The sequence below is a fragment of the Theobroma cacao genome, chromosome 3, assembly GCF_053813885.1.
Source record: "Theobroma cacao isolate CCN51 chromosome 3, ASM5381388v1, whole genome shotgun sequence".
Classification (NCBI taxonomy): Eukaryota; Viridiplantae; Streptophyta; class Magnoliopsida; order Malvales; family Malvaceae; genus Theobroma; species Theobroma cacao.
Window position 1 is genome coordinate 39920471 of NC_142641.1, and position 25020 is coordinate 39945490.

The 25020-nt window shown below is 34.8% G+C and overlaps 4 protein-coding genes and 1 non-coding gene across 12 annotated transcripts; 2 read left to right on the forward strand and 3 right to left on the reverse strand.

Annotated features, from left to right (window-relative positions):
• Nucleotides 1-4263: 4263 nt before the first annotated feature.
• LOC18605698 (Galactosyltransferase family protein) lies at nucleotides 4264-8733 on the forward strand. 4 transcript variants are annotated; one of them, XM_018118094.2, is made up of 12 exons: nucleotides 4264-4786; nucleotides 4933-4996; nucleotides 5161-5210; nucleotides 5330-5523; nucleotides 5980-6043; nucleotides 6141-6213; nucleotides 6346-6466; nucleotides 7017-7104; nucleotides 7217-7267; nucleotides 7598-7699; nucleotides 7785-7897; nucleotides 8240-8733. In XM_018118094.2, exons 1-12 carry the CDS (start codon nucleotides 4674-4676, stop codon nucleotides 8260-8262), a joined length of 1056 nt encoding a protein of 351 aa, XP_017973583.2. In that variant the 5' UTR covers nucleotides 4264-4673; the 3' UTR covers nucleotides 8263-8733. The 4 variants fall into 4 exon arrangements, with proteins under 4 accessions (XP_017973583.2, XP_007038926.3, XP_007038927.3 ...); XM_007038864.3 differs by having other exon boundaries at nucleotides 7598-7654; XM_007038865.3 differs by having other exon boundaries at nucleotides 4265-4786; nucleotides 7628-7654.
• A 147-nt stretch (nucleotides 8734-8880) lies between these two features.
• On the reverse strand, nucleotides 8881-10903 carry LOC18605699 (Ubiquitin-associated/translation elongation factor EF1B protein). Its single transcript, XM_007038867.3, has 5 exons — nucleotides 10527-10903; nucleotides 10358-10410; nucleotides 10098-10259; nucleotides 9809-9910; nucleotides 8881-9188 (listed from the first exon to the last, which is right to left on the reverse strand). The coding sequence occupies exons 1-5, from the start codon at nucleotides 10747-10749 to the stop codon at nucleotides 9054-9056; spliced, it is 675 nt and encodes a 224-aa protein (XP_007038929.1). The 5' UTR covers nucleotides 10750-10903; the 3' UTR covers nucleotides 8881-9053.
• Nucleotides 10904-11126: 223 nt separating this feature from the next.
• On the reverse strand, nucleotides 11127-14601 carry LOC18605700 (hAT transposon superfamily). 3 transcript variants are annotated; one of them, XM_088805069.1, is made up of 4 exons: nucleotides 14439-14601; nucleotides 13851-13891; nucleotides 12070-13701; nucleotides 11127-11789 (listed from the first exon to the last, which is right to left on the reverse strand). In XM_088805069.1, coding segments are annotated over exons 2-4 (2037 nt in total). In that variant the 5' UTR covers nucleotides 13852-13891; nucleotides 14439-14601; the 3' UTR covers nucleotides 11127-11385. The 3 variants fall into 3 exon arrangements, with proteins under 3 accessions (XP_088661195.1, XP_088661196.1, XP_017974080.2); XM_088805070.1 differs by lacking the exon at nucleotides 14439-14601 and adding an exon at nucleotides 14009-14393; XM_018118591.2 differs by lacking the exons at nucleotides 13851-13891; nucleotides 14439-14601 and having other exon boundaries at nucleotides 12070-13714.
• Nucleotides 14602-14815: 214 nt separating this feature from the next.
• Nucleotides 14816-14887, reverse strand: TRNAM-CAU (transfer RNA methionine (anticodon CAU)). Its single transcript has one exon. It is a non-coding gene; the product is annotated as a tRNA-Met (tRNA).
• Nucleotides 14888-18324: 3437 nt separating this feature from the next.
• Nucleotides 18325-22329, forward strand: LOC18605701 (Leucine-rich repeat protein kinase family protein). Of its 3 annotated transcripts, none has more exons than XM_088804803.1 (3): nucleotides 18325-18994; nucleotides 19521-20826; nucleotides 21385-22329. In XM_088804803.1, the coding sequence occupies exons 2-3, from the start codon at nucleotides 19605-19607 to the stop codon at nucleotides 22053-22055; spliced, it is 1893 nt and encodes a 630-aa protein (XP_088660929.1). In that variant the 5' UTR covers nucleotides 18325-18994; nucleotides 19521-19604; the 3' UTR covers nucleotides 22056-22329. The 3 variants fall into 3 exon arrangements, with proteins under 3 accessions (XP_088660929.1, XP_088660930.1, XP_007038934.3); XM_088804804.1 differs by having other exon boundaries at nucleotides 18325-18990; nucleotides 19507-20826; XM_007038872.3 differs by having other exon boundaries at nucleotides 18326-18990.
• Nucleotides 22330-25020: the final 2691 nt, after the last annotated feature.

Consider the following 25020-nt stretch of genomic DNA (forward strand, 5'->3'; position numbering starts at 1 on the left):
TTGGTTATGTTCACACCCGAAAAAAAAGTGTGTGTGTATGCATGATATGATAAATTTGTTAAGTAAAGGTAAATGGATAGGCTTGCTTGGGCTTAGTGAGTTATGCTCATTGAGCTCATGCACCGGTCATGGGCCGGAAAATTGGGTCGTGACATATACATAATAATTAAAATTTTTCAAAAATTTTCCCAAAACAATACCACCCTTCACCCCTAGACACACCGGTTAATAACAAATGATATTTTGTGAACTGTGATGTTTACGTATATAACTACGCATAGCATTTTTTTAGGATTAAGAAAAAATATTTTAATAATTCTACTTTCAATTCAAATTTACTTGGCTCAATATATCAATTAGTTGCAGGGTGGATCCAAGAAATTTTTTTGCAAAATGTCATAATTAAATTTATTTTGACGTAGAGTCTTTGAGTTTACTTTTCACAAAATTATAAAAAAATTAATGAATTTATTAATATTATTAACTATATAAAACTCTAATATAAATAATATAATTAATAAAAATTTTCAACACTTCAGTTGTGACATCTAACACCACTCTACTTTATATCAATGTATCTCTGATTGTGTGGTTAAATAAACCCTGCAACACGTGCTATACCTTTTCCACGTAGATGAGAAAAGGACTCTCCTAGTAAAAACAACAAAAATTATGGTGACGAAAAAAGAGAGAAAGAGAAAGATTATGCGATGTATCCTTGTGTTTCGAATAGGAAATATAGATAGCTAGTCTTTAATTTCCATAAGGAATTGAAGGCACCTTGTTGGATTCTTTTAAACGAAGTCACTGTCAATATTGCCATCAAACATGATAGGATAACGATGTTTTTCTGCACTGCTACATCACTGGCTACGCCATCTCTAAATTTTCTCTAATATCACTTAACTTGCACTCCTTTGTTTTTTCTCCTTGTTTCCTGTTAAAAAATGCCTGCTTTATGAAGAAGCTACCGAGGGAGCGTAATCGCAGTTCTTATTTCCCTTTTCCCGTCAAGTGCAATATTTCCTATTCCTATTTGCTGTCTTTTGTCCCTTCACCGTATTTGTTTAACGGAAATCAATTATTATTAGTATTACTTTAAATTAAAAATGCAATTAGCTTTTGAAGCTTACACGCAACATAACATTTATCAATAATCCAATTTTAAATACAATTTTAAAATTTAAAATTACTACGTAAAAACAAAGCACGGCGAGTGATTAAATGGTTGACAATCAAATTAGATTGAATCAATTGATGCGACTCCTTCATGCTGAATTGTCTTTTCAGGCAGCTGGTATTTGATTTTATTAGTAATTTATAATTAGAATGAGAGACATATACGTGGTTTAGGATGACTAAAGAGTAAAGCAAAGCCAGTCGTTCGCCGCCCAAACTTTTAAAAAGGACTTAAGGCGAGTTGCCGTTGGTTTCATGCAATGTGAATGGGTTCAATGAATAGAAATGACGATGGTCCCAAAACAATTCGCTCGAACAGTCCAACGAGCTTGCCATCATCACTGACGCTTTCTCCAATCCATACTAAACACATCATTGTGATTCATTACTACTAAAACTATATATTATATTCATAAAAGTTTATTGATAAGAAAAAAAAAGTGTAGCATTTGTTTATATGATATTGTGGTGCATAAAAAGCCTTGGTAAAACAACGGGTAATATATACTGAGATTTTTCATTTTTAATTATAATTATACATTAATTTATTAATTTTTAAAATAAATATTATATTTTAAATGTGTAAACGACATTGATACTTAAATGTAAAATATTTAAAATATTTTTCTCTTTTTCATTCTTTTTCTTTCTTTCAGATTAGCTAATGATGTTCTCTTACTTCAACTAACCATCTCAAGGGAGCACTAGATCTGGAGAGTGACAATTTGAGGCTCCCTGGCCTCTCTTGAGGAGCACTAGATTAGTGCTCCCTAGGAGAGCGCAATCTAGTCAAGTTTGACACTCTTCGACCAAATATGATCGTGAGGTGATCGGTCTGCAGGAGATAGAGTATAGTTTTTTTTAAAAAAAATTATATTTTAGTAATTTTTAAAATTAATGAAAGATAAAATTATTTTTTTAGTGTTGTTATGTCATTAAATTAACGTAAATATTAACAATTAGTTCATTGATTTGTACATAATTTCTTATTTAGAGAGCAAATTTGAATCTCCTTTCTTCTAATTAAAAAAAATTAATAAAAATATTAGCAATTGGACTTATGTGTCCAACTAAATTTATTTTTTTGGGACAAATTGGATATTTTAAAAATTAATAAATCAGCATAAAATTATGAGTAAAACTTAGGAATGTTAGTGTATTTTATCCTAAAACATTTTTTTGAATGAAAAGGAGATGAAATTTTCCTTCACTTTTTTCTATTTTACCTTTCTCAAATTTTTATTGAGTCACCATATATAGTGTAATATGTGTTGGGGATCCCATATCAGCTATAGTCCCTGGAGACTCGTTTGAAGTTTGAAGAAGAAGCAGAGAATATGTATTCCATTGGGTCAAGCTCGGTGGCACATTACTCATTCGTGTTATTTTGTTTCTTGCGCTTCCTTCGGTTTTGGCCACGTTAGAAGTAGTCATAAATTCTTCATAATACTTGACCATATATAAGAAGATAAGAATGCTGGATAAAAGTAGTATTAAGTTCGACTCATGGCAGTGTCATACAATAATAATGAATTAAAGAAAACTGAAGATGGGAAAATATTCCTCGGGGCAATGATATTACAAAGCACTTTCTGATTTACTTTATTCACATACGTTTCCAGCTGTTGATGTCTTCCTATTCATCAGTCGGAAGCAGGCTGTACAGCGTGAAGTTAATCATTTATATGACACCACGAGTACTAAAGTGAAAAAGGTCCAACGGAAAGCCTAGTTTCAACTTTCAATAAATAAAAGAATGGCATGTTTTGCCGCTGACTGGTTCGTGCTATGAAATGAAGCGCTTGGTACTATTATTTGCTTGAGCAATAGTATTATGAGGGAACAACCAGTCAATAACAGTGACAAAGAATTGTGACTATTGCTTGACGCAACTGATAAAGCATAGGTCCGAACTCTGAACACTAAACAGGAAACATGTTCCTTGAATTAGGCCAACAGATTCCTGAGATATATATATTCTTTGGCTCTTCGGTAATAATACTCTCGTTTGGAAGTGCACGCATAATGATCACCTGGAAATGGAATTCATCTATTGTTTTGGTATTGGTGTGAAAAAAACATGACAGAGTAACGAAGAAAAACCAAAGCAATAATAGAAATGGACTCAATTCCAAGCCACTAAAAAAAAAAAAAAAAAAAAAGATAGAAAAAGGGAAAAGGCTCACCAAATTCAAAGGGGCGTGGTGGGTGGTAGCCGCTGCACCTAGGTCACCTAGGTCGAGGAAGGCCTGATCACATTTGTCAGTTTGTGGGTGCAGATGGTATAGTGCCCGTGAGTGGCGCACAGAAAATTGGCTAATGGAAAGTTGGACCAAGCGGATAAAAATGGCCGCGTAGAGTGAAAGGAGCTGAAGCTCAAACGCACACTTAGCCATACCAAACATTTCCACTTCCAACTAAAATCACTAAAGAGAAAGTGGTTTGATTCTATCTGATAGTTCCTAGCATGTAATTTGTAAAGATCAACAAAGTAAGTTGCATTGATATATGGCAAGTTGGCAACCATGAATCTGAAATCAGCATTTAGATCCCAAGCATATTTCTCAGTTATATCAGCATGGGCTTCCAGACACCTAGGCTATACAGAACTCAGGTGGGCTTACGCTAGAGTCTGAAGAGAATATTCTGGACCTGTGGGCAAAGTGATTCTAAGTTTCCAACCCATTAACCAGGCGGTCCAGGCCTGACTATCCCATCAGCCACATCAATGGGCTTCCGTATTTTCTTCCTGTACTTAAATAAGCTGTGATATTACAGTTGAAAGTAAAAATTTTAATTTAAAAGTTTTTATAATCGAATTTGAGAATACACTCTGAGATTTAGGGGTTGGAAAGAGATCATCTCATATTCGGTAACTCAAATTTTTAATGAACTTTTTATATATTAAGAAAAATGAATTATTGATTTTTTAACTATATAAAAAATGATTTAAAATTATAAAATCTTAATTAAGTGAGTTAGCTTATATAAATCTGCATAGAATAACTTTCCAAAAAGAAAAAAAAAACACTATAAAAAAGTCGGTGGAAATTTGGTAATATAGCTACGCATGGCAAGCAGACAATAGCAGACAAAACCCACTCTGGCTTTATAAACGGTACGTTCTGTTTACCATATTATCCAAATCCAAATTCATCCTACATCCTACAAAAGATCGAGTACAAAAATGTAAGTATTTGTGTTCTGATTTTGAGTGTATTCAAGGCGGACAAAACTGAGTTTGGGTGCTTTGCGGGGGAACATTGCACTGAAACCCAAAGCCAAAAGACAAGAAAAGACCCAGAACCCCAGAGAATTCTTTTCGACACTGACAGGTCATCTCTCAAACATAGGACCAAACTCAGATTAGATAGAGGTTTGAAAGCCGATAGGGAGTTGGACTTAGATCTACCTCTCGTTAACGTCACTGACTCGCTGTATCTAAGTTCAAAGAAATCTTCACTTTTTCTCTTTTTGTCTTAAAAAGAAGACAAATGCAGAGTAAGGGATCCAGTAGCATGGTCTCAAGTATGGTATTTCGAACACGAATCTCTTCGTTGTTGATCTCCATGTTCGCCACTTTTGCTTCTTTCTATGTGGCTGGCAGGTCAGTTCTCAATTTATTAGCGGACCCATCTTTTTAATAGTAATTGTCTATTCAATTTTACTGATTAGAGATCCTTCCTTTTTCATTTATTGATGTGAAAGTTCTTTTTTTTTTTTTTTCTTTTCGGGTTTTTCTGTGGAAGATAGATTATGGCAGGATGCAGAAAACAGGGTTTATTTGATAAAGGAGCTTGATAGGATAACAGGGCTGGTGAGAATTTGTAACAGTCTTGGTGGTATTTAGTATTTTACTTTTTGACTTTGGAATTTAGCTGTTTGTGGGTATAAGTTTATCAGATTGGCTTTGTTATCTACTGTTTAATTTTATTTTGTTGGAAAAAAGAATTTTAGTTAATGAGTGTTTTTTCATTTTAGGGCCAATCTGCTATATCAGTGGATGATACTTTGAAAATCATAGCCTGCAGGTAAAGAAACTATTGGTTTTTTTTTTTTTTAAGTATTTCTTGTTGGCCCTCAACTCTTATCTGTTAACTGAGATTTTCAATTGCAACATAATTTTTATGGAGTATCATTTTCTTATTAGGGAACAACATAAGAAATTATCTGCCCTTGAGATGGATCTGGCTGCTGCTAGACAAGAGGGCTTTACTTCCAAGACTTCATCAGATACTGATGGGGCTGTTTCAAAGAGAAGGCCACTTGTAGTAATAGGAGTTTTAACAAGATTTGGACGTAAGAACAACAGAGATGCAATCCGAAAGGCATGGATGGGAAGTGGTATGAACACTATTTTCTTTCTTTCAGCTGAATTTTTTCTTGTACTCTCTTTTTGGTGAGATGTTGTTCCCTTGTTAGATTGGTGTGTAAATGGATTTGTTTTCTTGTGGAAGGACAAAAAGGCTGGCATATAGAAGAATCATTGCCCTTCAGTTTTAAAAAGGAAAGAGAAAAATGGAGATCATTATATCATTATATTTTCTGCTTGTGTGCTTGTTTATGTAATCAGCCCCACTAATAGCTAGCTGTTTTAAGTGTAAGGGCACAAGTGAGGCAATATGCATCTTCGACTGACAAATTATTTTTTTTATTTGCGACTGAATTTATATGCAAGCAATTGAAACATTTATGTTGTCTAATTAATCGTGCACTTATACTGAAAGGCAGTGAGATTGATGTGAATGACTTTTGATATTGTTTTGCTGGGGAACTAAAACCAGAATGTCCATTTCCCAGGTGCAACTTTGAAGAAATTGGAGAATGAAAAGGGCATAGTTTCAAGATTTGTCATTGGAAGAAGGTATAATTTTCTCATTCAAGTTTTCCTTTTCTAAGGATCCTTGCTAAATTATAAGATGGTAAGCTAGAACTCATCCTTAAGTTGCATACTTTTGCAGTGCAAATCGTGGGGACAGTTTGGACAGGAGCATTGATGATGAATATAGGCAAACGAATGACTTTATGATTCTTGTAAGTCCAATGGAACACTCCTTATGCAACTATTTCTTTAAGAAGTCAGTTGAAAGCAAATGACTTGTCTTGTTTCATAGAGTTGGTTATGGATCCAACTATATAATCATTTCTATATACTTTCATTAACAGGACCAAGTGGAGGCACCTGGGGAGCTTCCAAAGAAGGCTGAAATGTTTTTTGCTCTAGCTGCAGACAGATGGGATGCTGAGTTTTATGCAAAAGTGAATGATGACGTATATGTAAATATTGGTTAGTATCATAATAGACGGATAACGTATAGTCTTTCTTTGATCCCCTAGATCAACTATGTGCATCAATGTGAATTTGGAAGAATCTTAATTCAGAATTGTCAATTGTCTAAGTTATAGCACTTTGTTAATATATTTAAGTTGTTTTACCCTTTTACTTGATTCAGAAAACAACCTAGCTAAATCTTTGTGAGGTCAAATTCACAATGGTGATTCTCTAAGATGACCTTATAGAGTAGATGAAAACCATTTTTGAAGATTATAAGCTGACTTACTAGCAAACACCATAACATTGACAGACTGGAGATTTCAATTTTAAATCTGTTGATTGCAGATGTTATTTAAAAAGTGATAATGCTGTTGACCAATGTAATTAAGGGCTCACTGTTCAAAGCTTGTCAAATTCATTACCTGCACTATTTGTGGTATCTTAATTTTGTTCTATCATCTTCAAAGACGAACAAGCTTTCCATTACAAGATTTGTTTCACAATTGATAAAACCTTTGCTCAGTGCCGTGCCTTCTCAACTAATCAGATTGATGTTTTCCAGATGCCTTGGGAGCTACACTTACATCTCATATCGACAAACGTCGTGTTTATATTGGCTGTATGAAATCAGGCGAAGTTTTCTCTGAACCGTGAGTTTGGCTTAGATACTCAAATATAGATTCAGAGTTTAGGATACATGAGTTTGATATTTACTTGAATAGCATTATTTCTTCTCATGCTTGCCATTCTGGATATTGGCAGGAGCCATAAATGGTATGAACCAGATTGGTGGAAGTTTGGTGATAAAAAATCGTAAGTTTTGCTGCCACTAATTTCATCTTCTAGGAGAACCAAAAGAAAGCATCCATGACTAAACTAATTATCCTTGTTACTGACATACTCTTGATAAAATCTCAATGAATAATATCTGTTAATAGTACTTAGTTGCCCACACTATCAACATCAGTGTTGTCAGTTAAGTTTGTAAATTACTTTCACTTAATTTACGTACCAAAACTTTCAGTTATTGAAATGAGTTTCAAATCTGCAACTATCTTATACATGGACAGAAAATCTAGGAATATATTTCTTATATGAACTCTTCTTAATATTTGTTTACTTTAATGATATTTGTTTTCCTAGTATGAACTCTTCTTTTGGGGCATCCAACAGATACTTCCGCCATGCGTCAGGTGAAATGTATGTCATATCTGGAGCTTTGGCTAAATTTATTTCAATAAATAGGTCAGGTCCTTTGTTCTTTGGTGCTACAATTTCATAAGTTATGCCATTATAAAGCAAGAAGTTGTCCTAATTTGCTGAACTGCAGATCTCTTCTGCGCACTTATGCCCATGATGATGTCAGTGCTGGATCCTGGTTTTTGGGGCTTGATGTCAATTATGTAGATGAAGGGAAGTTTTGCTGCTCATCTTGGTCAACAGGTCTCTCTCTCTCTCGCGCGCACACAGACACATCAAGCACCTTTCCTGCTTTCTCAAACCAACTTCTCTGTTTATATCATACATTTGGTTGTATATTTAATGTATTAATGTGGATATTAATGTCTAAACTTTACTGCAATGAACAAGTTCTAAAGTAAGAAGTATTATACTTTAGCATTTCAGCTATCATGTCCTGTCAATTTTGTTAGTCCTTAGGGATAAGTCAGTGAACACTTTTAGGTATAGACACCCTTAATGAGAATGTTCTTCCAGAGATCGATTTGGCTATTTCTTGGGGTAACTAACATGTATCTTTTTTGTTTTCTTTGGCTGTGGCTGCAGGAGCTATTTGTTCTGGAGTTTGAATTTATTTACTGATCCTGGAAGGCAAATACAAACCTCATGGCTGATGCTATAAGATAGGATTTTTTTTTTTCTTTTTCCAAATAGTCAGTCAGCTAAACATGAACCTGATAGAGAAAGAATGGCTCCTCAAATTTTGATTAGAGGGCTTCTTGCTTGCACAATAGAGGTTGTTTTGACTGCCATCTGAGGAACTGTTGAGAGTAGAGTTTGGAATTGACACAGTTAAAGACTTATAGAGTTGATCATATTAGTTGAAGAGGGTTTCATGTTCCCTTTTTCCATTTTGTTTGTTCTTTAGACTGCAGAATATCTAAGTTTATTCTTTCATTCAGAGACATACATATGTGATTTATTCTTAAGTTGATATCATTGGGATCAATAGATGGTTAATGTATTAAGTTGATGACTCAATGAAGTAGATGGTCAAAGTTATATCACAAGTACAACAAAATTCTCACATCTTTCTTTCAGAGGTCTGAAGTTTGAAATCTAACACCCGAAAATTGCATGTGGAGATGGGGCAATAGGCAATACCATCTAAAACGTTATCTGATTGTCCAGAACAATGATAGTGAGGGGCTCTATACCCATGCATACAATTGACACCAAAAAGGATATGCTGTTTATAGTTATTTTTTTCTTTTATTAGAGGGGTAAAATATCCCAGAATGAGCACTTGTACAATCTGTATCAAAGCATAAAAAGCACACCAAAAAAAAAAAAAAAAAAAAAGGTATCACATTATCACTCCAGTCTTCACTCACATACAACTATTTAGTTTATGTCATCCTCATGATGAGTTGTTGAGGAAATGCGCCAGTGCCTTGTCTGTGTCATTCTCATACATGAGTAAGGCCTCAGCAACATTGTTTGATGAGAATCCCATTTCTCGCAGTAAGTTGTAACTATGGACAAATTCCCGAACCTAAGGAAGGAAAGTAACAAAATACATAAATAAATAGTAAGAGACTTACTTCAATTAACATTTTAAAATCAAAGGCAAATGCCAGCTGCAGATCTGGAAGAAGTGATGTAACTACTCAAGCTCCCCATTACAAGACTGCTCGTTTCTCTCAATCCATGACATGAAATTCAGGATACTAACTCCTGGCCATCAAAACCAGTCACTTTTCCTAGAAGATTAATAGATTACTACAGCCAAACGCAGTAAAATATCAGGGAGGAATTCTAGCATGCTAAGAAACCAAAATTACTCTCTGCCAATGGACAAAATGCCAGTGGACACGATCCTAGTCATCCGCAAAAGAATGTGTTTCCTCGATCTTAAGCATAAAGCATACTTATGGACTATAACTCGCTATACTAGAAGACAAGGGGAAAAAAACAAGAACAATCATATCCAACCTACATTACAAATTATAAAATCAGGTAAGGAAGACTTCAACATAGAATCAACCTACTTATACATTTGGACTACAATTGATCTATACACTATCAGGGGAAAAAGTGTAAATCATCAGGTGTTTTAACTTCCAACTAATTGGGTGCATTACCAAATTATCAATTGTGAATGGCATAGAATACCTTGGTTGGATTGTCTCCATAGTTTGCAACTGCAACAGTTACAGCTTCTCGGTTGAGTCCAGAGGCAATGTATTTGCTCACCACAGGATCTGCATTCGCACCCTGCACAGTCAAATTTTTTTTTTCTTTCAAACAAACCCTTAGAAGCTCAACAGATGTGGACTAATTTCACTAAAACAAAATCCTACTCAAAGTCATCACAAGATGAACCATTGAACAGACAAGTTACTAGGTTAATGAAAGATCCAAAAGGAAGCCTAAATCTCTATTGAGAATAAGAAAAACGTACCGATGAAGAAGTTGATTCAGTAGATTTAGAAAGGCTTTCCAAGCCAAGCCTGCTAAAATTCATGCTTTCGTTCTCTGCTTCGGCTAAGATTTTCCTCTCAAACCCAAAATCAAACTGGAAATTGCTTCGAGGAATATCCCCAACTTGCGGCAACAACTGAGGCTGCAAAGCCGAGAAATCAATTACTTCCATAGCATTACCCTAACAACCTAACTTATCCCTCTAATTAAAACCGAAAGGAAACGACCGAGAAAGCTTACCGGGGGAGTGATCCGATATTCTGGTTTCAGAGCAACCCTGACGCCCAATCCCGCTGCCATAAATAAAATTAATTAAAACACAAAAAAAAATTGATTTTACCAAATTTAAAAAAAAAAAGCATGAATGTTACTAGTACAGAAAGAACTTTTAGGGAGAAAGAGAATTCACAGGAAGAGGAAGGAGAAGAGGTATGATGGAAAGATGGGATGCGGGGTGCAGGAGGGACAACGGTGTGAGCGGGTTGACCGATTCTTGGGTATAAGGAAGGTCCGTACATCGGATGGCTAGATGGCATCGATGATGATGATGATGATGAAGTGGGTTGTTGACGGTACATAGGGATTTGCGCCTCGTACGGGGGACCCGTTCTGTTCCTGAAATCGTAGTCCATTACGATTATGGTGGGAGGACGAGGGGCATCTGCAGGAGAGGGGAAAGAGGGAGGGAAGTGTTGAGAAAAAAGATGGAAGGACTTGGGAAGTAGAAGTCCTGTTGGGGAAAGCTTGTAGCTTTTCTTTGAAGACTGATTCTTGAGTACGCGGTCGCCGAAAAAACTTATTAAAGGAATACCATTTACCACTGATGCGTATACAAATAATACAAGTACAAACTTAAACTTCTTCCTGCCGTAAAAGTGAATTACAGTTTTCCATATTTTTTTCTTAATCAGTAAGTACATTTATCATTCAATTAAAATTTTATTTTAAAAAATACTTTATCATTTAATATATTATTTTTCACCAAATTCAAGAACAGACACTACATTAATTACAAAAATCCTTACTCTATAATTACAGACTGCTGAATTTCATTTGAAACAGATTTTAGTTCAGAACATTACCACACCTATTAACTTCTTTTCATGTAGCAATATCGGCTGGTATATACAAAGCGTGCCATTCATACATAGCCGCTACTACATAATTCAATAATTTAAACTGAAGAGCAGGAACTGATTATCAATGAACAGTTACAGGGCATTCTCACTCAACAACAGAAGGCGGTACAGAGACTTGCACAAACCCAGTCACAAGCCAAATATATGGTCATTTCCAAATATGGCAGCATTGAACTGTCTCGTGTTCAAGTCACCCCCATCCAAAGCAGAACCAAACCGATCAAGCCACTGTGTCGGGCTTGGGTTCTCACTTTCCTCTACCCATTCCGAGGTCATATCAATGTCGTCGAACTGAATAGGGTCAGCTTCTACGGACTTTGTTCTCATTTGTCTTGCTAACCTGAGATTGTAGTTAATATACACGAGGTCATTCAATATTTCTTTGTCAATCTTATTCCGCTTTTCAGAGTGAATTTGTTGAAATGTGCTCCAATGCCTCTCGAAGGTAAAAGTGCTGCAAACTTGACTGAGGATTCTAATTGCAACCCGTTGCAACACAGGAGCTGAGTCGCCAAATTGCTCCCACCAGAGCCCTACAAGAGAGAAATGCAGACAGAGTCACTAACCAGTTACTCATATGCAGATAATCCTAGAAGAATGACAACTAAGATTTCATTGGCTAAAATAATATATTTCAATAGCATACTGTTCTAGTTTTTGGGGAAATTACGGCACATTTAAAGGGCAAAGGAGAAGCAAAAGGCTAGGGGCTGCTCACACACACACAGAAACCATACACGTATATCTAAGAGCAACCATACACATGCACAACCAAAAGCAAGAACATTGCCTGATACAAAACTGCATACATACCAGGAGAAACTGTATCTCGTGCTTCCATTGCTAGATTACAAGCAAACATCCCCTTTGCCCTTGTAAAAGTAAAAATTTGATTGGTGATGTCACGTCTTAACTCTGGAGTGGGAAGTAGTTTCTCCAGAACCTTGAAAAAGTCTTCTTTTATAGATCCAAGAAATTTTATTTCTTGATTATACTGGATACTAGGATTTAAAAATGCCCCAGCCGAATGTAGAGGTGAATGAAGTTGGTCCCGCCACTTTCTATCAACTATGTCCAAAAATGTCTTACACTTACCCTCATCCATTATATAATATGTCCTTATTGATTCCTTGGCTCTGGTCATTAGTTCATATATAGAACCAACAGCAGGTTTCCCTCCAGATACCTCCCTCAACACTTTCAGAAAAGGCTCAGATATAGCTACACATTCATCTACTGCCCTCCAAAAGTCATTATCCTCAACAATGGCAATGCAAGATATGCTCTGTGGTTTATTTGCATATGAGGAGTTAGTTGAATACTCAGGGCTATTAAACATATGCTTCAATCTTGACCTCTGTTTCAACATTGATTGCAATGATAGAAAGCTAGAAACAGACTTTGTTATTCCGGTTCTTATAAGTTCCTGTTCCCCAGTAAACTTCTTCATCAAATCAAGCATTGACGCATTGTTGTACAGAAACTTGGATAATGTTTGTGCTTGTAAGATACATCTGTTCACCCAATCTACCTTAGAAAATTCTTCCAAGATTAGATTCAAACATTGAGAAGCACAAGGAGACACAAAAATGGTTCCATAATTCTGCAAGATATGGTTTGAAATACCAGTATAGTTGAAACTACTATCCATAATAATTTGCACAACATTTTCTGGGCCAAAATCTTGAATAACAGAATCAAACAAATCAGCAAGGCATTTTGTGTTCTTAAAATATGATGAGGCATCAACCGACTTGTGGAAAAATGTCCTTGAGGGTGATGAAACTAGGAAGTTTATTAAAGCTCTAGATTTATTGTCAGTCCAAGTGTCTGCAATGATGGTACAGCCAGTAGTAGCCCATTCTTTCTCTGTATCTTTTGATTGTAAACACACTTCAGACTTGATCCTTTCCAACCACATTGTCTTCAAGGTTTCAACAGATGGACCTGTAAATCCAGGACCAAACTTTCCTACTGCATCAATCATTGCTTGATAGGATGAAGAACGAGCTACACTAAAGTCCAACTTATTCTCAAAAAAGAACAAAGCGATACTTCTCTCCACATTTTCTTGGCTGTTCAATGATGGAGGGGCAATTGGCGAGGTAGCGGGGAAAACTTTTGCCACAGGAGATGATGCCTCTAAAGGAATGATTTTACTACAAGTGGATATATTTCCAGGAGATCTAGCTTCAGCAATCTTCTGCTTCTTAACACTAGATGTTTCTTTAATCTCCTCTTTCGATGATAAAATAGCTCTAACCCTATCAGTAACATCATCCCTAACTTTACTACACGGATTTACACCTTTACTTGGAAGACGAGATAGATGATGCTTTAACCTACTAATCCCACCATTCAAAACTCTAAGGCAAAATTTGCATCTAACTTTATTTCCATCAAGTTTCTCAGCATATTCCCAACACACATCTTTTTCTCGAACCACTGCCATAAACATAAGTGCACATAATCATCGTTTTACTCTTGCCATTTTAAAATGATTATGCAATCAAAACGAATTGACAATTGAAGCAAATTATTTCATTCAAACAAGCAAATGCAAATGTAGTAGTAAATCAGAAACTCGAACTTACTGATGATGGTGGGAAATGACTATTAAGTTGTCCAATTTTACCTACAAAAGGAAGCAAATTAAAATGAAAAAAAAAACTGCACGTTAAGAATGCTCATCAAACATCTTCAAAAAAAAAAAATCAGACGATCAAATCTTCAAATCTGCAAAGCATCTTACCGAGAATCGTATAGATTTGAATTTCCATATTTTTCAACATTTTAGTTTGATTCAAAGCTCAATGTTCACTATCCCATAGCTAAAAACTAGCATGACCTCCATACAGTGAAATTTTCAAAATAATTTTCCTGCAAAATCTTTTTCCACCGAAACAGAAAAAACCTCCGCTGGAAAAGTACACACCGTAAAATTCGAAATTTCCGCCTCTTTTTTGCGTTCATTTTCTAAGCAACCAAACACTGTCTTTAGTTTAAAATTCCAGAAAGGAAACCATAATCCAGCACCAACATTTAAAAGCTTTATTGAAGCATTGAAAAAAGCGAGAGCGAGTGTTTATGTAATGTAAAATGTAGACGGAAAACCCGAGAATTGTAAGTTGCAAGAAAAACAAAAAGGAAAGAGAAATTAGCGAGAGATTTAAGGAGCTTACGGAGGAGAGGAGAGAGAGATAGAGATTCGTTCGTCTTCTCGACGGAGAAATAAACGGAGTTTGCAGATCTGGAAGTTTTGTTATATATCGCGATATTTTCGAGTTTTAGGGTTTTGCTTTTGTTCAATCCTCACTCGATGCTTCTTTTGGAATTTGTAGTTTTATTAGGGTCTCAATCTTATCCTCTCTTTCTTCTCGTTTAGCCTTTTCTATTGTTATTTTTCTTAAATTTTTTTTCCTTTTGGCGAGATATCGCGGACGCTTTACTGATTTTGAACCAATCAAATGCTAGGTTTCGGAGGTTCAAGGAACGGTGTCGTGTTGATTTTTATTTTAAATGAATGACCCAAAAGTTTTGAACGTTGGAAGCCGCTTTTTATCAAAGCCAGGTTTCGATCCTGGGACCTGTGGGTTATGGGCCCACCACGCTTCCGCTGCGCCACTTTGATTTGGTGAGATGTAAGTGTAAATAATTGTATTTGATATACTAACAATATATCACTTCATTGAAAAATAAATTAAAAATTTTGAGAGACGTAAAATTAAATATTATCAAGTTTTTTAAATTTTATATTTGATGCATTGATCATATAATTTTTATGCATTGTCAAACCATTAATGCCCATCATTAATGATGATATTTAATTATCAATAAAATGGCGTTATTTGATGGCTTAATAATGTATAAAAGTTAATTATATGTTGTCAATGCATTAAATATAATTTCTTAATTAATTTATGTTAAATCTATACTTCTATTAACTAATAGAATAATGGTTATTCATAGTAACTAATTATAGTAAACAACCAAATTACTTTCAAAAACATTCTTTACCAAAATTATCACATCTAAAACTAAAAAGAAAAAGACAATACTAAAAAAATTTGAGATAAAATATTTAAACTTTTTTAAGTTTTAATAAAAACTTTCCACGAATTTATTAATTTTTTAAATAAAACTAAAACTTCTCCAAAATTTATTAATTTTCAAAATAAGACTCAAAATTAATAAACTCTGCTTGAAGATTAACTTGGAAGGCAACTTTATATCAAAGCCAAATTTCGATCGTGAGACCTGTGGCTTATGGACCCACCAGGCTTCCACGACACCACTCTAATTTGTTGATACGTGGTGTACAAGAATAAGTTTATACTTAATAAGTATGTATTTCTGGCAAGCCATTGATTAATTTTTTCTAAATCTATGACTACTGTTAACTGATAGAATTATGGCAAATGGTAGCAACTGGTGACACCTAACAAGCCAAGCTAATTTCAAAAACATTCATTCTATCTCTAAATTATCTAACAAAAAAAAAATGTCAAACTCCAAAGTGAAAGAAAAAGGACAACTTTTCAAAATAGAATATAATTAACTAAATCTCCAAATTAACTAAAAGAATGGAGACATGCATTGACTTGAGATATAATATAATTTCACATTTCATAAGTTATGAATTATGATTAAACCACATTCATGAAAACCGCCCTAAGACGCATTATCACCCACTCAACATCAATTCGCATCATAATTGATCCTTCTATAATGAATTAACAATTAACAATTTCGGCTTTTAAAACATTGATTGAAGATCAACGCATGCTTTCCCAAATGCTTCATAAATGCCCATTATTCTAATCTTAATAACGGGATAAGCAGAATGAGGATATTATTCAATAATTGGTCACTCGTCTATTTCATGGAAGTTGACTAATAATTTAGCCTACTTCATTGCCCTATTCTAGAAAGTTGCGTTATTGCTGGCCACAATTTCTTTTCGCATCATAGACTCATCTACTTTGCATCATGCCTAATCGTTTCTGTTTTCTTTTAACGTTTACTCAATTTAATTAACACGCACCACACAAATTAATTAACTATTTTTTTGAAAGACGTAACAAATTAATTTTTTTTTTTTGAAGGAGGTAACAAATTAATTATTCATTAATAATAATATTTTCTCTGTCTTATTTTATTTCTCTTTTGTTGAAAAAATTAAATGTATTTGACTTAAAAAATTAATAAAAAAACAAACAAAACGAGACTAAATAAGTACTAAAATGGAGCAATTGTCTCACACATGTTCATAAAACAGCGACACCATATTTTTTATTGTATACTTTTTGGCTTTTTATAATTTCTTACTACCTTTTACATTTCTTTAGACTTTGGATTTTCGTTTTATTTGGAATTTGTGGAATATCATTGATCCGTGACAACCACCCCATTTCACCGTTTATTTATGTCCTAATTTGAGAAAAAAAAATCAAAATTTTGTTTTTCTATCGATTTAAAAATGAGGGTTAAACACTAATCCAAAAAGGATGAATGATAAAAATTTCATGGAAAAAATTTAGGGTTTTTGTTGAAAATAAAAAGGCGAATTGAGTTTCTTTGATGTTTTTTTACAATAATTTTTTTAATTTTCAAGATTTTACATATAGAAGAAAAAGTGTTTGTACTAAGATATTTTATATCACTAATTTATATACTAGTGAGTAAACAAAATTCGTAGAATTATTCTTTATATGATTAATCATAATCTAATAAAATCATAATGACAAACTTATTATTACCACGAATAAAATACAAAATATGTGTCACTTAGCAACATTATATTTCATATAACAATATATCCAACTAATTATATAGTTTATACTATTACTTTGTTATTTCGATCATTGGGACATTAACAAAAATTATCTATCCTTGCATTAAGATATGTACAAATTTTCAAATATATAATTTAACGTCAATGTACTTCACCTGTTACAAAATGTGAATAATAATTACTTACAATTATATTATCATTTCTTGATTTTTAATGATATGTATTAATTATTGAATCATAAACAAATAAAAGAAAATAATAAAGGATGAAGTGACTTGATTTTTTATTTTTAATGAATTGTAATTAATAATAAAAATAGAAATACAATGAGTTCAAATTATAAAAGATTAGATAATTAAACGATTATATTTAAATGTTTGCTTCAATAATCAATTCATAAATTTTTCGTTAAGAAATAAAATATAGATATTTTTCAAATACTAAAATGCGTTGATTGAAGAATTAGATGATGTCCGAAATGAATATCAACGGACGTACGAACGAGAATAAAGGCTTTATCAAAAAAATTCTCATCCTCAATAATTGTTGAGTGTACGATACGGCTTCAGAGCCGAAGATGAACGACCGTGAGGGCCAATGGCGTGGGCAATGGGCCCATTCAAGAGAGCAATAAGTTTGGGGATGGGTAAACATCGTCACGTGGGGGGTGGGTGCAGTCATCTCAGCGGTGCAACCGTCGGCACTGATTGGGCTTCGGCCGCTCTTTGGTGGTTCCCGCTTTGTCTTAATAGCGCACACACCCATATCAAGTCAACGTCTAAACCTAGAGCGTGGAGCTGACGTCCCTATCTCAAATATATTACTATATTCAAACTTTGTTAGGTCACCGGTACAGGGTTTTCAAAAACCCCCCACTTTCTCCCACCATCTTTTTTTCTTCAAAAATAAACTCTTCTTTTTCTTTTTTAATTCACGTGGAAGAGTTTGTTTATTGTCAACAGCATGCTACTATTTCAATGCAGATGTAATTAATTTAATTGATACGTATTGTAGTAGTAGATTTAATGGAATTAATATCTGCATTTATTATTATATAGTAACAGGTATTCAATAGCCATTTATTTTCTAATACCAAAATGACAAAGTTTGGTATTTCATTTTCTAATAATTATATTGCGCGTGCTAAGGCAGCGAGTAGCATTGGGGCATGGTATAACATTTTGTTTATGGTTAATTCTTATGGCCAGAAATGTAATGATTGATTTTTGCAAATTGTCTTTGGAATGACATAACCTTCACCTTATCATCACCGTCCCTCCAATTAATTCTTCCCTGACTTTCCTCTTTTTTTTTTTCTAATTTACTTTCCTCGATCATCCCAAACAATTTAATTACCGATTTGAAGCAATCATCAATGGCAGAAAGAAAACACTTGAGAAGTCCATGCATGGTGGCACTGCTGCATACAGTACATTATAATACCCCACAGCAGCTCCTGCTTCTTAGCTAAATCAATACAAAGATAAAATAATTTTATAAATTTATTATGTTTAAGCTTTTTGAAGCTTTCGTTTCGAATCAGTTTCCTATTCTTTCTTTGTCTCCACATGGCTTTTCCTAGTCTTGCGGTATAAAAAAGTGCTTAATATCAATATGTGGGGAGTGTTCTCTTCTCTCAAATGATTATCTAATAGGAGTAGTTTTCTTTCCTTCTTTTTCCTTTTTGTTTTTTGGTTGCATGTGATGCTGCTTTTTTAAGCAAGAACAGCTCATAAATCTATCATGATTATTATCATTGTCATCATGAACTCGTTCGCTAGCCCCGTAACTCTTGTCTGATTCTTGAAGAATGTGCCTGATTCTCCTTCCGTCTTCTCCTTTGCTTCCATCCCAATGCTCCTGGGAACTCACAAGTTCTTATATTTGATCATTTCCGGTTCTTTGCGGGGTTTGATATGATCTGGGTTCTGGCTCTCAAAGTAAGTATGTTCTACGGACTTGATTACTAAGAGCTCCTCTTACTCTTTTTGTTTCCCTTTTTGGTGTTTGAATATTATGTATTGGTCGAGCAAACTTTCAAAGTTATTATGGGTTTTGACCATTCGTAGCGAATGGTTTAAATTTTGCATCTTGAGAATATGGAAACTTCAACTGAGTCAAGTAGCTGTGCTTTGGGTGGTGAATGGTGAATACCATAGTAAGCAAACCAGGTTTCAGTTCCATCCATGAGACTTGCTGAATTCGGATTACAGATTCCTTTTCTTGTTATGTTTTAAGCATTTTACTTAGTAACCAAACAGAGTAGGTTGGAAAAAGAAAAGTCAACAAATGACAGAACCTAACGCACCTAAAAGAGGCTGCTTTTGACAAAATTCGGCCTAAAACCAAGTCATTCAAGTCAATGCTTTAACAAACGTTTTTGTTCTTAATAATTGATTATATGTCAGTAACAGATCTTTAATGATTGCGTTTCTGACTCTGATTTCTTTTGTCATTCAAATTCATGTAGGTGTGGCCATAATTTTGCATAAAAGCTTCCCTCTTTTCACAGCGATTTTGGTTGGATTGTTGGGATTCTGAGACAGCTGGGAAAATGGGCAAGAAAATGGACCTCTTGTTCATTTTCTTGCTGGGGGCAATTTTCTCTTCCATCCTTGCTGACCCTGTTGAAGATAAACAAGCATTACTAGATTTCCTTGAACATGTTCATCATTCACGCTCTTTTAACTGGAGCAAGGAAACCTCTGTATGCAACAGCTGGACAGGAGTGACATGCGACAATGATCATTCCAGAGTTATTGCCCTGCGTTTGCCTGGGATGGGACTTCGTGGCCCTATTCCACCGAAAACTCTCAGTCGTCTATCAGCTATTCAGATTTTATGTCTTAGATCCAATGGCATTTCGGGTTCATTCCCTTCTGATTTTTCTGAACTCAAGAACTTGACCATGCTTTATCTTCAGTTCAACAAGTTTTCCGGCCCATTGCCTGATTTCTCAGTCTGGAACAATCTTACAATCGTTAATCTTTCAAACAATGGCTTCAATGGAAGTGTTCCTCCTTCAGCATCAAAATTGACTCACCTCACCGCTTTCAATCTTTCTAATAACTCACTTTCAGGTGATATTCCTGATCTCAATATCCCTAGTTTGCAACAGCTTGATTTAGCGAACAATAATCTCACAGGAATTGTTCCTAAGTCCCTTGAAAGATTTCCAAGCTGGGCGTTTTTTGGTAATAATCTTTCATCAGAAAACGCCCTTCCCCCTGCTCTTCCAGGCCAGCCAGCTAATGCTCAACCATCAAAAAAAGCCAAAAAACTTAGTGAACCTGCACTCTTGGCGATTGTAATTGGTGGCTGCGTAATGCTGTTTGTGCTAATTGCCCTTTTGATGATCTGTTGTTACTCTAAGAGACAAAAGGAACAAGAATTTCCAGCAAAGTCACAAATAAAAGAAGTCTCTTTGAAGAAAAAGGCTTCTGAGAATCATGATAAGAACAACAGGCTTGTCTTCTTCGAGGGTTGTAATCTTGCATTTGACTTGGAGGACCTGTTGAGAGCATCTGCAGAGGTGCTTGGGAAGGGTACATTTGGAGTAACATACAAAGCAGCCTTGGAGGATGCAACCACAGTGGCTGTGAAGAGGTTGAAGGAGGTAACCTCAGCAAAACGGGAGTTTGAGCAACAGATGGAGGTCATTGGGCGTATCAGCCATGAGAATGTGTCTGCGCTTAGGGCATACTATTATTCAAAGGATGAGAAGCTTGTGGTCCATGATTACTATGACCAGGGAAGCGTGTCTGCTCTGCTACATGGTAAGTTGATATGCTTAATTTCAATTTTTAGTTGAGCTCTTATTTGATTATCTCAAACTTGCTGGCTGTTAATTTCTAAAATGAGTCAGTCCCTCAATTTCCTCCTAGAATATCTGTTCCACCTCACTTTTTCTCCTATGTTTTAGAAAATTTATGAATTCTAAGGGTGTTTCCTCTTTCTTGTTCCTAATTTTAGTGTAAGTTGGCATATGAGCATTGTAGAAGGAAACGCTTGCTATCTGCTTCTGTAATGCAAGACTGTTGTTGTTGAGAAATGGCATTTACTGACAGCAAGCCATAAAAGAAGCAAATAGAACTAAATTTCAGGGCCACGTAACGTATCACTTTTCTACATTTCAGCTGCAGAATAAGGGGTCATGGTTGAATTTGATAACATTTAAGGCTGTACGTTTAACTTAAAGAGTTAGATCTAGTTTGTTTAATATAATTTGTTTGTTAATCCTCAATTTATAAATCAATTTCTAATTCCTTCGAAGAAGTTAGTTGCACTTTGCAAAGATGTAAACATTGTATCTTGATGCATCTCTAATATTTCAGGAAAAAGAGGTGAGGGCCGGACATCGCTGGACTGGGAGACTAGACTTAAAATTGCAGTTGGTGCTGCAAGAGGCATTGCTCATATCCACTCACAAAACAATGGCAAACTTGTTCATGGAAACATAAAGGCTTCCAACATTTTCCTTAACTCTGAAGGATATGGTTGTGTCTCAGATATTGGTTTGGCAGCAGTAATGAGCCCAATGCCTCCACCTGTGATGCGGGCTGCAGGTTATCGTGCACCAGAAGTAGCAGACACTAGGAAAGCAACTCAAGCATCTGACGTATACAGTTTTGGGGTCTTGTTACTTGAGATCTTAACTGGAAAATCACCAATACATGCCACAGGTGGTGAGGAGATTGTTCACTTGGTGAGGTGGGTGCATTCTGTAGTTAGAGAGGAGTGGACTGCAGAAGTATTTGATGTAGAACTTTTAAGGTATCCCAATATAGAGGAGGAAATGGTGGAGATGCTACAAATTGGGATGAGTTGTGTGGTGAGAATGCCAGAGCAGAGACCAAAAATGTCTGACCTAGTGAGAATGGTGGAGGAAATTCGACGAGCGAACGCTGGTAGCCAACCATCCTCTGAAACTAAAGCAGACACCACAGCTTCAACCCCAATCCCACAAGCAGCCGAAATAGGTCCCTCTTCATCTGTTCCACAGTGAGATTCTTTTGTCTGATGAATTAAGTACTAGTTTTATAAAATTTTATAGTAATTCATTATGGAACAGGCAAATGGTTTTTGATTAATTTAAGATGTGTATGTATCCTATACTTCTGTGATGTAATTGGGTGACAAGATTAGTTTAGCTACCCTGATCCAGCTATGAACAAAGTCAACAAGGGTCCTTGGCTTTTGTATCATTTAACAGTCATGGATTTAATTGTTAAGCACGTGGACTTAAATGGTTATGCACGATGAAAAGTCTTTGATTTCTATTTATCTGTGATTGGGTCAGAAAGGCCGGAGAGAGGCCGGGAAGTGTGCACGTGCATCAAAGACGGATACATCGTACCTGATTTCTGAATTTTTAGAATTTTGACAGACTTAAGATTGTTGAGTGCTAAAACAAAAAAAAAGATAAATTCAGTTTCATTAATAAAGATAATGACTTTTATAATTTTATAAAAGAAAATGTTAAAAAACATACAGATAAAATTGAAAAAAAAATAGATAATACTACTTGAAATTGTCACATCACTCAGTTTGTGAAATATTCTTTACATTTCCTTTAATTGTCAAAATATGGTTAACATGAAAAGCCAAATAATCATTAAATAAAAGAAACTAAATAACCACAAAGTAACTAACACACACCACTACTTCATCAAATTAAAAACTAACTTTTCACACTAAGGAATATTGCAAGCAGGGCCTAACTTCAACACACCTGTCGTGACGTGCGGGTCCGGGAACCCATCCGCCAGACGCGGGACGAAAATTAAAATCGCATGGTGTGGGAGTCGCCACCAATCTTTTTTATCTAGGTGTGATTGGTCACCTATTAACCCGATTCTTAATCGACGAAGTCCTAAATTAATTTTAGGTCCGTCGAAAGAACGAGAACTGGTCCACGTTTTAGAGATGGGTTCGGGAGTGCGGTTACGCACGGAGAAGGGTTAGCACCTCCGTGACGCCCGTTCTACGAACGGTACCATTCAATCTTAAGTTATCTTAATATAGCATTTTCTTAGTTTAATCCCTATTTCATTAATTAAATTTTTTATTGAATTGTCAGACTGAGTTATTCACTTGGTCTTACGTATGCATATGATGCAAGTGTAGAATGATGTCGTGACTTGTTTATTTTAAATGATGGAGTCGGTAATCTTTTATTGGAAAATTATTCGAAGACTATCCCAACGCTTTGGTGAAGTCTCGAAATTCTCCTCACCTAGAGATATCCCCGGAAGAACTCGTCTCTACGAGCTCCTCGGGGAAATCCCATCATCGAGATTCCCGCGCCATTTGCAAAATAAGAGTGGCATGCAATGACATTATAAAAGGATGGTATGTACATGTACGCGTTTATTGATTATTTAAAAATTTTGATTATTTGTTATTTATTATTTTTTATTTTTATATATACTTTATTTTTTGGTCTTCTATTTAAATCCATATTTGTTGTTGGTCAATTTTTTACTTGATTTCAAAGCTTATCTAATAAATAATTAATTAATTTTTAAACGATTGGATTAACTTTATTTAGTAATATTTATTTAAATTAATTCAAATGTAACAAAATTTTCCTACATATATTATTTTTTAACAATGACTATTTGACTTAACGGGTATTGGAGTTTAGAGTTCGGACTTATCCCGACGCTTCGGTGAAAATCCGTCTCGAACTTTGCACCCAAAAAAAATTCACTTAAAAAAAAGCAACTCTTTGCCTTTCTTAAGTGAAATTTTTCCAATAATCATTTTATTTTTTCATTCATTTTATATATATATATATATATATTTATATTCGTATCATGTATTTTTTTATGTATATTATATTTACAACTATCTAAATATATTTATAATATAACTATTTCTTTCTCTCTTTTTTTATTTTATTTTTCGCATTTACTTACTCTTGTTATCGTTATTATTATTATTTAATTATTTATTTGATTTCTTAAATATATTTTTTCTTATTTATTATTTTATAAATACATTTATAATTTTTGTAAAAACTATATTGAATGTTAATAAAATTAATACTAATAATATAATAACTCAAATAATATAAAATACAAAACTTACCTAATTTTGAGTCCGACGAAATCCAGGTGAATTCAAGAGCCCACACTTTTTTTCTTATCTTGTTTCTTGGTCAACTTGCATTATCTTCTTTTTTATTTTCCTTTTCTTTTTTTTTTTCCTTTTTTTTCCTTTTTTTCCTTTTTTTCTCTTTTTTTCTTTTTCTCTTTCTTTTCTTCTCCCTCCCCGCGGGTCCCCCTTCTCTTTTTTCTTTTTCTTCTTCCTTCCTTTCTTTCTCTTTCTCCTTCTTCTCCCGTTGGCTTCTTCTTCCTTTCTTTCTTTCTCCTTCTCTTTCTCTCCTTTCTCCCCGCGGGTCCCCCTTCTCTTTTTTCTTCTTCTTTCTTCCTTTCTTTCTCCTTCTCCTTCTTCTCCCCGTTGGCTTCTTCTTTCTTTCTTTCTCCTTTGCCGACCTCTCACCTCTCTCTCTCTTCTTCTTCTCTCTTTTTTTTTGCTTGCTTTTTTTGTTTTTTTTGTTCTTTTTCTGTGGCTAACTGCTGGTGATTTTTGGTTTTTTCGTCTCCTCCTTTTCTTTGCAGGTTGCAGGTGGATTTAAAGAGCCGGGTTGTCCAATTTTTTGGACAACCCGACGAGGGGGGTTCTGGCACCCCCTGGAGTTGGTGGTCAGAGCCTCCCCCCATCACGCGTAGTGGGTGGGGGATGGGAAGGTGAAGGGATGGCTGGGCGTACGCCCAGCCATCCCCATATTTTTTTTAATATTATTATTATTTTTTTTATTTATTTAATTTAATTATTATTATATATTTTTTATTTAGGTGTCTACAACACCTCCTTAGGGTTAACTTTAAATACTCCCAGTTTAGATCTTATTAATTCAAATCTATCCTTTAGATTCATATGTTCCTGAATCACTTCCATACTTA

Coding starts and splice junctions, on each gene's coding strand:
- LOC18605701 (XM_088804803.1), top strand. CDS start 19,605: ATGGGCAAGAAAATGGACCTCTTGTTCATTTTCTTGCTGGGGGCAATT. Junction 20,827..21,384: donor CGTGTCTGCTCTGCTACATG/GTAAGTTGATAT, acceptor CTAATATTTCAG/GAAAAAGAGGTGAGGGCCGG.
- LOC18605698 (XM_018118094.2), top strand. CDS start 4,674: ATGCAGAGTAAGGGATCCAGTAGCATGGTCTCAAGTATGGTATTTCGA. Junction 4,997..5,160: donor TTGATAGGATAACAGGGCTG/GTGAGAATTTGT, acceptor TTTTCATTTTAG/GGCCAATCTGCTATATCAGT. Junction 6,467..7,016: donor TGACGTATATGTAAATATTG/GTTAGTATCATA, acceptor GATGTTTTCCAG/ATGCCTTGGGAGCTACACTT.
- LOC18605700 (XM_018118591.2), bottom strand. CDS start 13,714: ATGTTTATGGCAGTGGTTCGAGAAAAAGATGTGTGTTGGGAATATGCT. Junction 11,790..12,069: donor ACGAGATACAGTTTCTCCTG/GTATGTATGCAG, acceptor TCTCTCTTGTAG/GGCTCTGGTGGGAGCAATTT.
- LOC18605699 (XM_007038867.3), bottom strand. CDS start 10,749: ATGGACTACGATTTCAGGAACAGAACGGGTCCCCCGTACGAGGCGCAA. Junction 10,411..10,526: donor CTCTTCTCCTTCCTCTTCCT/GTGAATTCTCTT, acceptor TATTTATGGCAG/CGGGATTGGGCGTCAGGGTT. Junction 9,911..10,097: donor CTGAATCAACTTCTTCATCG/GTACGTTTTTCT, acceptor TTGACTGTGCAG/GGTGCGAATGCAGATCCTGT.